At 45.9% G+C, this 12,898-nt stretch overlaps 1 protein-coding gene across 6 annotated transcripts in view; it reads right to left on the bottom strand.

The window, feature by feature from the left end:
* The window catches only part of TAOK3 (TAO kinase 3), a 75,983-nt gene that overhangs the window by 30,261 nt on the left and 32,824 nt on the right, over positions 1-12,898 (bottom strand). For 4 of the 6 annotated variants that reach the window (XM_050980373.1, XM_030230086.2, XM_030230087.2 and 1 more), the window contains exons 2-10: positions 11,910-11,999; positions 10,509-10,719; positions 7,869-7,940; positions 6,876-6,977; positions 6,564-6,609; positions 5,870-5,966; positions 3,796-3,909; positions 2,412-2,503; positions 554-647 (exon numbers count right to left, since the gene is read on the bottom strand). In XM_050980373.1, the coding sequence (XP_050836330.1) occupies positions 554-647; positions 2,412-2,503; positions 3,796-3,909; positions 5,870-5,966; positions 6,564-6,609; positions 6,876-6,977; positions 7,869-7,940; positions 10,509-10,628 (737 nt within the window). In that variant the 5' untranslated portion in view covers positions 10,629-10,719; positions 11,910-11,999. Of the gene's footprint in view, positions 1-553; positions 648-2,411; positions 2,504-3,795; positions 3,910-5,869; positions 5,967-6,563; positions 6,610-6,875; positions 6,978-7,868; positions 7,941-10,508; positions 10,723-11,909; positions 12,000-12,898 lie in introns of all 6 variants that reach the window. The other 2 variants (XM_050980372.1, XM_030230088.2) reach the window with 1 other exon arrangement.

Genomic DNA, 12,898 nt, shown 5'->3' with positions numbered 1-12,898 from the left:
ACCTCACCAGGAGCTTTTGTTTCAAGCCTTCTGCAGCCTCTGCCAAGCATCACCCAACAGCAACACTCCAGTCCTGGGAACCCACAGAACAACCAAGTGTTCTTGTACCCAAGCTCAGATTGCGGAACAAGCCTGGAGCACAGGGAGCATTCACTGGCCACAGAGCTCTGAGGGCTTTTGGAGTCCTCCACTGACAAAAATATCCAATTACCTCCACATTCTCCTCCCTTTCTCCACATTTCAGCTGCACAGCAACCCTAACAACTCTTCTGCCAAGAGATCTTTGGGAGCTGGAAACTTTGCTGATGCTCAGCCATGGCTGGTTTAACACATCTGAGAGCATTTGGATTCCTACAGCAGCTACACCCCACAATTAACACCTCCACACTTTTAGATTGTAGAACAGCCAGAGTGACAGAAGGTCAGAATTGAGCTAGCATACACAAGATTTGAGAACACACACCAATCACTGCACTGCAGCCAACATGTTCATTGTCACAGGGCATTTCCAGGGAAATAAACAACAAAAATCAGCTGTTAATGCTTCTCTTACCATTCATTTGATTGTAACCTAGGGGAATCGTTCTGGGCTATGTGATATAAGGCACTCATTGCATTCATGTTGAAAAGTGGAGGCTTCCTTTCAGCTGGAAAGAGAAAAGAACAGAGAGGTGTGATAAAGCTGGCTGGAAAGAAAGGAGAAATGTATGGAAGTATGAGTAGGGTATCACTGCTAAATCAATACCCAGTGCTGCTGCCATCACACTTAGGCCAATTATTTTAATATTCCAAGTTAGAGCAGCACACCCACTCAAGGAAAGCTGCTCTTCACTTGGAGAGGGATGACAAAATCCAAAGAGAGCAGGAGGCAAATTATAAGGAAGACTTTGCAGTAAATTTTACTTGAACTGCAGCATCTCACACCTGATCTGCTGTGGCAAAATCAGCTGAAACTGAGGAAAACTAATCTTAGGGGCCAGGACATGCTGTATCAGTCCCCACAGATGTCTGATGCCCTCCTGGAACATGTGGATTACAGGAAAAAGTGGCTGCCTGCCTCATTTGTCACTGCAAGTGGGCAGGTTACCCAGTTAACTTGCCAGATGTGCCATGAACTCCCTCTCACTGAAATCCTTCCCAGTCCTTGCACCCAGAGGGCACCTGGCCAGCAGCCCCTGACCTCCCAGGAGGGCAGAACTCACAGTTCTGGGGGAGGCTGGTTCTCACCAGGGACAGAGATCTCCTCCCACTGCTGCCTGAGCTTGTGTTCACACAGGGAATCATGCAAAGTTTGAAGTTTAAAAAAGTTTAATGCTTCTCAAAAGGGTATTTTTAAAGAAAGCAAATCCATCATCTTTGAGGTTCCTGAGTCAAAAGCTCCACAGAAATTCTGGTACCAAGACTGTGTCTACAGAGGGTTGCAGAGTCTCTCCTGCTGCTGTGATTTACTCCTTGGGAGGCTGTGACACACCTGAACTCCACACAAACAAAAATCATTGGCCATGCACAACAACAGAAGCCTAAAACTTCCAATTCTGGCATTCTTTATGTCAAAATACAAACTGTGTCAGCATGCTGGCACATGAAATACAGCCATGTTAGTTACTGGTTATCTACACCATCTCAATTCTGGAGACAACACTTCTTCTGCACATCCCCCTCTTTGTTATCTCACACATTTCTGCTGATTAAACATTCCCCAATGACACTGTCAGTGAACTCACCCACATAATAAGTTATTGGTGTACTGCTGTTAAATAGAATCCATAGCAAGACTGATTTTTGAAAATAATCTACTCAGCACATGCAGTGTCAATGTTCAAACTTGAAGCACACACTTTGAGTCTGCTCTGTGTACCTGCCATCACATCCACCTCTGCTCCAGGCTCTGTGGATGTGCATCATCTGCCCTCTGAAGTGCAAACCCTTTTCTTCTCTTCCCATAAAGAACCTGTCCACAATGATTCATGGCACAAACTTCTCAGCTGAGACTGAAGACTTTCCAAAGAGCAGGAAATTAAAGAAGAATTGAAAATTAAATGTAGGTCCCTTCTGACACACAACCCTTAGGACACCAGGTCTCTTGGCACAACAGCTGGGACAACTTTCTCAGAGTGCAGCTTGGAAAACACAGATGACAAACCATGGTTTCCTCTCACTCAAGAGCAAAATGCTCTGGCTCTCCAGGGAATAACTGAGCACACCAGACTAAGCACAGTGCATCAGTGATTGGCCAGCAGAAAAAGACTGAACTCAACTGTCAGGGTGCTCCAAGACATTTTAAAGGGGAAAACTGATGAGGAATAAGGGCCTTCCCTTTTTGCAGGAGTTCCCAACACACTGCAGAGTTAATTACCCATCTCAGCTGTTACCCAGAGTTAACTGCCCACCTCAGCTGTGAGGGCACTCACCTAACTCGATGCATGTGATCCCCAGAGACCAAACATCCACCTTCCCATCGTACTGCCCCTCGTCCATTGCAAGGATCACCTCTGGTGCCATCCTGCCAAGCACAGAGCAAAGGCTGGGTCAGGGACACACGGGGACACTCCAGGCACACCTGCTGAGGTGGCTCCAGCCCCTTGAGCAGAGCCACAGACCAGCAGAGACAGCAGGGAGCTGAGGAAGAGTCTGCTGGAACAGAACAAGCTCTGACCACAGCAGCAACTTGTCAGAGGAAGGGGGAGAAGCAAAAGAGGAAAGGGGGGAGGAAGAAAGAGGAAGGAGGGGAAAGTGAAAGAGGAAAGAGGAGAGAAAAGAACAGGAAAAGGGGGGGCAGGGAGAAAAGAAGGGGACAGGGGAGAAAAAAAGAGGAAAGGGGGAGAAAACAAGGGGAAAGGGGGAGAGAAATGAGCAAAGGGGGAAAAAAGCAAAAGAGGAAGGGGGGTGAGAAAAGAAGGGGGAAAGGGGAGAAAAAAAAAGGAAGGGGGAAAAAAGCAAAAGAGGAAAGGGACAGAGGAAAGAAAGGGGAAAGGGGGGTAGAAAAAGGATTAACCCAAACATCTTCCTGTTAGCAAACACAGTGGCACATGGGAGACCTCCTATTTCCAAAGGCACTGCAGCTGCAGGTTGACAGCAAGGGCTGGGAGAGCCCCAGAGGCACCCCCTGCACCCTCCCCCAGGCTGCCCCTTGGCACACCAGGAGCATTTCCAGCAGACAAATGCAGCCTGTGGGTGCAGCCATGAATGGAACAGGGAAATTGGGAACAGTGGTGGTCCAGGATAAAGGGATGAAGTGGGGACAGAGAAGCAGCAGGCCCAGCCTGCAAAAATTCAGCCTCTGAAATTGTGTTCTTCCAAAAAAAGGCTTCCTGCCAAACAGCCTCATTCCAAGGCTGGGCCATGGTGACCTCCCAGCACTGCCTGGGGCCCCTGCCACAAAATCAGTGGAGCATGGAGCTGTGCTGGTCCTCAGTGCTGGGCATGCCAAGGAACTCGGGTGACCCTTCAGCAATTCCTTCAAAACAGGATTGAAGTAGCTGTGTGACTTCTAGTCAGACTAACAGGATCCCCTTTCTCCATGAATGCCCCAGTACCATCACCTGTGCCAAGTGTGAGGTATTTCTAAGCCAATGGCACTGCAAGAGTGGAGCCATTTCCAAGCACTGCACAGCCCAAACCTCTCCTTATGGACCCTGAGCAAGGACAGATTTCCTGAAGATCTGGACACAGGGATGTCAGGAAAACTGCTTGGCCAATGAAGATTTTATCCAGGTATTGTTACTGAATTGTGAAGCACTGGAAAGGGAAGAGAGCAGCTCTATAAAGGACTGAAGCACTGCAGGCTTCACTCACCAGTAAGGCGTTCCCACAAAAGAGTTGGCAGGGGAGACTATAGATGCAGACCCAAAATCAGCGAGTTTCACTTGACCTGGTTCTGTTAGAAGAATATTTCCAGCTTTAATATCCCTTTAAGAGAGAAAAAAAAAAAGAGGAAAAATAAATAATTCAGCATGATGCAAACTCTGGTGAGATGCCTTTGTCTGCAATTTGTAATGCTGGGACAGAGACACAGAGAGGAATTCACTGACAGTGGTGCAGCAGCAAGGCCAGAGTAACCTCTGCTCCCCCATTGCCTGGGCAGCTTCAAAAGTAATATATACTGCTATACTGCTTCCAAAGTAATAGTATGGAGTATTTCACCCACAGGTGCTACATCCCAACACTTCTGCTGCAGGATAACTGCTGAAATCTTGTGTGTGCAAGAATGAACACTTCAAAAGTACAAGAGAGCACAGGCTGTCCCCTTCGATGTCACCTCCCCTGTCACCTTCTCTGTACAACAGCCAAAGGGATGGATCATTTCTCCCACAGGGAAAGGCTGAAAGAACTGGAATTGTTCAGCCTGGAAAACAGAAGGCTTCAGGCTGACCCAATTGTGGCCTTCCATAACCTGAAAGGAGCCTACAAGAAAGATGGAGAGGGATTTATTCCCTATTTACAAGGATAGAGGGATAGGACACAGGGAATGGCTTCCCACTGACAGACAGCAGGTTAGATGGGAAATTACGAAGGAATCCTCCCCTGTGAGAGCAGTGAGACCCTGGCACAGGTTGTCCAGAGCAGCTGTGGCTGTTCCTGGATCCCTGGAAGTGTCCAGGGCCAGGCTGGACAGGGCTTGGAGCCACCAGGGACAGTGGAAGGTGTCCCTTCCCATGGATGGGGTGGCACTGGATGAACTTTAAAGTCCCTTCCAAACCAAACCATGCTGTGATTCTACACCACAGCTCAACAGCCACATCAGGAATCAGCAATGTATCTGCCAGCCTTGAATTAAATAATAATTTAATTATTATTTACATTAAATTAAATAATTTTAATTGCAATAAATAATTTAAAAACCCAAGAATTCCCTCCTTTTCCACCCCCGGCGCCACGCGGGATCAGCCGCGCGGGGGCTGCAGTGCCGCCCCCTCGCCACCAGGTGGCGCCCCCGCGCCAGATCCCCGCCCGGGGCCGGACCCGCTCCAAAATCGCGTCCCCAGCCCCAAAATCGTGTCCCCAACCCCAAAATTCTGCCCCTTCTCCCTGGGCCTCGCCATTCCCACTGGCAGAGGAAGCTCTCGCTGGGGCTGTGGCAGCAGCACAGCGCTGCTCGCCGCCCAGGCAGGGGAGCCCTCCCGCCTGTCCCTCTCTGCCGCAGCAGGCACAGACACAGGGATGTGTCGCTGCTCCTCATCTCTGGCTGAGCAGCTCGGCCTCCCCAGCTCAGCAGGGAAAAGCCGGAATACCCTTTGTACCCTTTGTTCGAAATCCAGGTCACAGAAGCAGAGCAGGGGTTGGAAGGGACCCCAGGCCCCACGGCAGAGCTGGGGTTGGAAGGGACCTCTGGAGATCCCCCAGTGCAACCCCCTTGGAGCAGTGACACAGAACGTGGCCAGGTGGGTTTGGAATGTCCCCAGAGAGGAAAATCCACACCCTCCCTGGGCAGCTGTTCCAGGCTCTGCCACCTTCCATGGCAAAGTGCTTGGATTTCTCCTCAGGTAGTTTTATCCTTGACTTACACTTCCATCACCTAATGGTGATTCCATCACACCTCTGTGGCCTCCTTGCTACCTAAAGTCAGGCTGTGCAAAACCAATGCAGTTTTACTCATTCACATGTAAATATGAAAAATTATCTAGTCTTAGAAATAGTCTAGCTCAGTGAATTCCAATTTATTTGGCACATTTAGGGTGATATTCTCCTATCAGTGTTCAGTGCAACATTCCTGGGTAGTCTTTGTCAGCAGGGTCTGCACAGAACAACTGCCAACAAGGCAGAGAAAATGTTGGTAGAATAACTTTTTCCAAGGTCGCTAGAACAAGTTTCTAAGCAGTTTGGAGACTCCAGGGAGCAGCAGATGGAAGGGCAGCAGCTCCAGCCTCACCTGTGGATCCTACAGTGGGAGTGCAGGTAGGCCAGCCCCTGCAAGGCACCGTGGGTGATGGCAGCAATCTCCACTTCTTGGAGTGGCTTCTTGTGAACTACAGGGGAAAAAAAAAAGCAAGAAGAAAATAAATGGGATATTTTCCTGAGAAAGTGTTTTTTAAACTGCTACACCAATCTGCTACAAAGAGAAATTAGGGAAGAATTCTTCCATTTGAGGGAAGAATGCAAACTGTGATCCTGTGATCTTGGCCCCCAAGGAACACTAATTTTTGTAAACTTTGGCTTTGATTCCCTATTTTAACTTAGATTCCCCTCTTTCTTTGCAGGCTGTTGAGGCGACATCAACCTCCTCTTCCAAACCCCATCTGTAATTATTCCTGCACACTGCAAGGCAAGGACAAAGGTGATCTCTGCAGGATTTTATTATGGATATTCTAAAAACAGGCACCCTAAAAAGGCACAGATTACAGGAACATACCTGTAACACTTTTATACCTTCATCTGACACAATTAAAACGTGCATGTCAACTATCTGTAGCACTGGGAAAGCCTCAAATTGCTCCTAGAGAATGGAGCAGGACAGACAGAGCATCTGTAAATCTGCAGAACTCCATTCTGTGAGGAAACTGCCTCCCATCAAACTCAGGTGGGGGGCACTGGCAAAAATAAAATCCAAGATATATCAAACTTACCTTCTAGCAAATCAGAAGCTGATCCTAAACAGTACTCCATAACCAACTGCAAAAAAAAAGAGAACATCATGCCTTCAGGTATCTCTGGAAGCATTTTGAAATTAGGAAACATCTTTACATTCCAAATTTAAATCACATGGTGGCTTTAAGGCCCTGATTAAGGGAAAAAAAAAAAAAGTAAGCAGTAGGTTTTGTTAGCTTTCCATCAGAAGATGCAAAATTTGACTTTAACACTGTTGAAGGCCATTTCAGAGCCTGTGCTGAGGGTTTGAGTGCTGCAATGTCCATCTGCTCCACGTGCTCCTCACTCACCCATGCTGTGTGCTCCTTCAGGTAACAGCCCTTGTACTCTATGGTGTTGGGGTGCTTCAGCTGCTGGAGAAACTTGACTTCTTTGATGATATCCTGCCATTTCTAATGAAAAAACACAGTAAAAAGTATAAATACATTTCTCTTCTTAATCCTCTGCATCTTTTCATGCACTACACCCTGTAGGTCAGTCTGAAAAGTGACCATAAAACTTCTTTAAATTATGAAGATGGGAAGTCAGTGTGGCAAAAGCACAGCTGTAAATCAGGTGTCTGGGTCTCTCCTGCACTGGGATACCCCCCAAAATATATTTAACTGCTTGAGGACTGCCAAAATAACTTTCTTCCTCCTTTTAACTGCAATATATTTCACTTAAATGCTGCTGCTTTTCAAATTAAATTGTTCAACAGCCTCAAAGTTAGTAAGAAACTACAGAGAGTAGCAGTGAGCTGCTGACCTTCTGTAACACAGCACAGAACCACTGACAACTGGGAGGAAAAGCAAGGAAAAATGAGTTTAAACCACCCCTGTTTGCTCTTAACAAACAAACACACCCTGCACATCCACACACCAGTCCAAAGGATCAGTGGCTCCGAGTTCCACACAAAAAGAAGAGAAACCATTAACACACAACAACTGAACTGAGACTGAGATGAGCAGCTCTTTGCAATGTGATAGATTCTCAAGAATTTCAGAGATGTGCTCCAGTGGCCAGGGTGCTCTTAACACACTTCTTAACAAAATTATTTTTGAAACAAGCCCCATCCAGGCATTCTGAATCCCCACTCACTTCCTGCAACTGAACCATTTGTCAAAATCTGCATCAACTCATTTTCTCTCTGCAAACCCCCACGATTCCCATGCAAGGGAGCAGCAGCTCCTGCATTAAAAGCTGTTCTGCTGGGGTCAAATCAGAGCTGCAGCTCATTCCACTGCTCCCATTTCCACTGGAGCTGCCACAGCTCCTGAGTGCACAGCTGCCTCTATTCCTCTCACCTCATTTGTTTGCTTTCCACTGTAGGACATCTTCTTGACTGCCACCACCTCATTAGTGTGGGAATTTGTAGCCTGCAGTAGGGAAAGAGAAACATTGAAAAAGGCAAGAAATAGACTGAAAAAAGCTCCACTTTTTCCCCCCCTCCCATTGGAGTGAGCTGTGCCTGAGGCAAATGAAGGTTTTTTTCTCCTATATCCTTGCAGGCTCCTGCACCTCAGAGACATCTTCCTCAGGCTATGATTTACCACACAACTGTTAGGACACTTTCCCCTGATTTTATCTGGCCAAATCCACTGTTCCCTCCTCAAAATTTGTGCTGCTTCTCTATTGACGTGTAAAAGTCCCAATATTGCACCTACTGAGAACCCTCAAAACAGCTTTATTGGAATTACAGTGGAAACTCTTTCAGATGAACCTCTGGCAAAATGTTTGCCAAAGAAACAAATAAAGAGGTGTATCAAAATCTCCATGATTTCATCCACAAACTCCATACAACACTGACATTTTTAAACAGTTATTTCAATTTCCAGCTTCAAGAAGATGATTCAACCTGGAATTTATCTAAATGTAAAAGCTTTCCTTTCACTACAGTAGACCTTAGTTTCATGATGAAGATTGTGCAGCCATCAAAATTCTACTTTTCTGCTTGCCTGATGCAGGGATGGTAATTAGAGGCTAAAAATTCAGGTTTGGAAAGATCTCTACTTGCCTGGACTGGCACTGCCCTCATTTCTGCTTGTTAAGGGTAAAAACATCAAGCTTTTGGTCTTAAAACAGCTGCTGAAATCTCTGTACCTCCAACCATTTTTGGGACAAAAAAATAGATTAGTGACAGTTAAAAGCTTAAACTATAATAGGAGCTAAATGTGGTAAATCCTCCTTTCAAGTAATGTATTAACTAATGACATTTTTTTGAGGCATGTGAGGACTTCAAAGAAAAACTGTGCTGAGTGAACCAGTGGGGCACAGGAATGACTGAAGGGAGGTGACACAGGCCCCTCACAGCTCCAGTGAGGCAGAGAAAGCTGCAAATGAGTAACTCTGGGATAAGGCAAAGCCCTTCCCCACCACTTGCCACCACCCTGATTCAGCAGAGAGAAGATCAAGAGTGTTTCACTCAGATGTTTTTATGCTTTCTTTCTGCCTGTCACATCAATTCCAAGCAGCTCCACCTGACCATGGTGTCTGTCCTCCCAGCTGGGGTTTGTCACTGAAGGACAGACACACTGCCACCTTCCCAGAGCTGGAGGGGAAGTTCTGGCTGCACCAAGAGCTTGGGATGCTCCTGGCTGAGACAGTTCCAGGGCTGTGTGAGCACTCCTGGGGAACAGCCGTGTGCTGAGGCAGTTTTGGGCCTGTTTGAGATGATACCTTGAGAAATTATATTATTATCCCTCTCAATACACATGAAATACTTATATGACAGAAAATTTAAGGTTCCTCTCCTCACAACAGTTCCACCACCACCTCCATCACTTCACACAACTCCAAACAGTGAATTGGAATGCTTAAAGTAACTCATGCTATCTATGGCCAAGCTAGAGGTGTCAGGGATCTCTTATCTTAATACTTTAGTGTCTGATATTCAGAAACCCAGCTCCAGTGAACCTGATCCTCCTGAGTGGCTGACCATGGTTCCAAGCAGCTTTAATTTGGCTTTAACTGATTTTTTCAATATTGATTCTACTTCAGTCTCACTAATGCCAACTGGATTATAATTATTTCCAATTCCAGTATTTTGCATTTGGCTGTGTTTGATACCAACTGTAAAAGCACCATTTTTCTCATTTCCAGATTAATGAGGTGTGTATCAATGAGTGCCATACATCCTTCTGGTTTGAATTCCCATTCCTCTGAGGACTCTCTCTCTGCTTTTGCTATAAAGGAAATTGTAGATATTTTCAAACATAAGAGCTCCAAGTATCTTGAAATTCCAATTTGGCAAAATAATTTTCAGCTGTTTCAATTCAACTTTCAGCATCAAACACCATATACTTGACCTGGGTAGTTAGGTGCACTATTAAGACTATAGTAAACTGCCCCTATAAATATGTGGCATTCACATTCTCTGAAAAAAATCCCTTCAGCCAGGATTTCTCTCCTGGGAAGCTGAGAAGCCTCAGAGAAATGGAAAACAATTCTTATCTCATTTGCTTCTCCTGTGTGGTGCTCACATGTGGAATGTGTTTGGGGATTGTTCCATTGCATTCTGCTGGGAGTTGTTTTGACTCTTTGGCCAATCAGGGCCAAGCTGTGTCAGGACTCTGGAGAGAGTCACCAGTTTTCATTATTATATTTTTAGCATTCAGTAAGTATCCTTTCTGTATTCTATAGTATGGTATAGTATTATAATATAGTATAATAAAGTAATAAATTAGCCTTCTCAGAACATGGAGTCAGATGCATCATTCTTCCCTGCCACGGAGATCCCAGCAAATACAATAATATAAATACAGCTGGAACATGAAAGAGATCAGGAGTGCTTTGGAAACACTTCTTTTTGAGATGTGCTATCACAAAACTAATGTACACAAAGCACTAAAAACTCAAGGAACACCTCCTTCTACAAATGCTCAAAAGCCTCCAAAACATCGCTAACAATTATTCTGTTCTCCAAAAAAAGAACCAACTCTACTTACAAAGTAAACTGCTCCAAAGCTTCCATGTCCAATTTCATGCAAACCCACGAAGATTTCCTCAGGATCATCTTTGTAGAACAGGTCAGCAATCTCTGGGTCCTTTGGCACCCCTTTGCGCATGGTGAAGCGTGTCAGGAACTGCTCTGTGCTCTCGAGTCCCAGCCAATTCCTTCCCTCATCCACAAAGCCCTTTGCAGACAGCTCTCAGCACCTGCTGGGAAAGTTCATCTTTAATCTGCTTCCCCTGCACGTGTTCCTGTTCACACTTCTCTGACAGCCACACCAGAGGAAACACTTCCAGCAGCAATAGGCTTCACCATTGCTTCCTGCCCTCAGCTAATTCTTTCTAATTATTAGTCCTATTTAGATAGAGAGATTAAAATGCATTCAGGATACAACAGCTCTTTATCTCACACAGGAAGCAAGTGCTGCAGTGACACTGAAGTCCACTTGAATTCAAGAGTCCTGTTGCTATGCAAAACATCCTGTGACAGGAGTTTGTTATTCTTCACGCCAGGCTCCCAGTGTGTCAGTTTTTAGACTCTCTCTGTTGTTCCTCCTACTTTCCTGGGCTGTTTGCTTTGTTTCTCTACTCCCAGTTGCCAGCTGGTGCTGGTGGAAAAGTCAGCTGCTATTCCACAGCAACACTTTGCAGCCATGTAATTGTTATTTCTCATTTATTTACTCAGAGTTGCATGACAGCCAGTGCTGCTGGATTGTGATTGCTCCCAGCACATGGAATTGCTTTTGAAGAATCCTAAACTCCATCCTACAGAGCACATCTTTGTCTCTCTAAATTCTTCCTTAGCACAGAACTGAGCTGCATCTAAATGAAGACTTCCAGTATTCATCTCCAAATTTTTATTTGTGTGGGAAGGAAAAAAAAAAAAAAAAAAAAAAAGAAACATCCTAATACCAGGAAGTTTTCCATTTCTTAACAAAACATCTTGAAAAATCCACATTGATTCATTAAATACTCATATGAAAAGCACTGATGGGGGCCTTTACTCATCTGCTTTTGGCAGAAAATGCAGCAGAGGAGCTGCAGCTGAGTCACTTGGAGCAGTTTCCATCAGTCTGGCGGTGCTTTCACACCTGTGGTTCAGCACCTCCTTCACTGAGGCCACATTTTGTCTGTGCACAACCAACTCCTGCAAACACACACCAGGACCTTCAGCCTGTTCCATGACACACACCAGGGCAACATTTACTGGGAGACCAGCTGAAATGTAACAATCAGATACATTTTAAACTAAAACACACAGAGAAAAGGCTTTAGAAGGTTTTGGGCTTCAAGTGCTGTGTGGATGAAAGCAGAATTTTGGCCTGGTGCTGAGACAGCCCCCCTGGCTGAGGGTCAGTGATGGAGCAAGGAGGAGAGGGGCAGTGAGAGGAGCTCACCTGGATAGCTGTGGCACCAACCATGCTCTGTGGCTCACATTCCTTCCAGCAGCATTGTCCCGTGCTCCCAGCCCTCCAGAATCTCCTACTCTGCAAAGAAAAACAAGGAATTGGATTTAGAAACATGATTTGGAAGTTTTACACCATATTCTAACACACAAAACCACCACATCCAGTAAAGGCCAGGGACCAGAGGGGAAGCACAAGGGGAACTGGCTGAGAATGCCCTTGCACTATACATCACTGGAGGACAGAAAACCAGGGAAAGAGGTTAAATGCCAAGTTCTTTGGCCTTTATAAAGACTTTTAAGCTTGCTATGGCACAGGAACTTCCCTCTCAGACCCTGCTTTTTAGATCCTCTATAAAAAGGACAAAGCTCAGAAAAAAACCCCATCCCTGGCAGTGTCCAAGGCAAGGTTGGACAGGGCTTGGAGCAGCCTGGGACAGTGGAAGGTGTCCCTGGCCATGGCAGGGGTGGCACTGGATGGGCTTTGAGGTCCCTTCCAACCCAAACCATTCCATGATTCTGTCAGAAGCTGACAAGGCTGTGTCCATTACTTGACTCTCTGAGTTCAGGAGGTTCCAGGGAAAGCCCTGGGCATCAGGAAGTCAAACACTGCTGAATTCCACCAGGGACTGGATGAGCAATGAAAAAATGGCAAAGAAAGGAGCACCAGCCCCATCAGCTGCACTCAGGTCACAGTGAGGGATGTCCCCACTGCAGCCACCCACTCCCATGGGTGTAGGGACACCCCCAAAGAGCCACTGCTGTCCCCTCAGGGGAGTGGGACACAGGGAGAGCTGGGAACAGCCTGAACTCATGGAAAATGTTATCCTGTAGCTACATGCACAGCAGAAATGCTTCCAAGTTAAGCACAGTGCAATAGTTACATTGCCAAAATCTGAATTAATAGGCACCTGATTTAATGACACATTAACTCATGCTCTCCTTTATTAGGGAAAAAATAAATTTCTGTTAATAGCCAAC

Source organism: Serinus canaria, chromosome 15 (genome assembly GCF_022539315.1).
Source record: "Serinus canaria isolate serCan28SL12 chromosome 15, serCan2020, whole genome shotgun sequence".
NCBI lineage: Eukaryota > Metazoa > Chordata > Aves > Passeriformes > Fringillidae > Serinus > Serinus canaria.
This window is presented reverse-complemented; position numbering and strand designations above follow the sequence as displayed.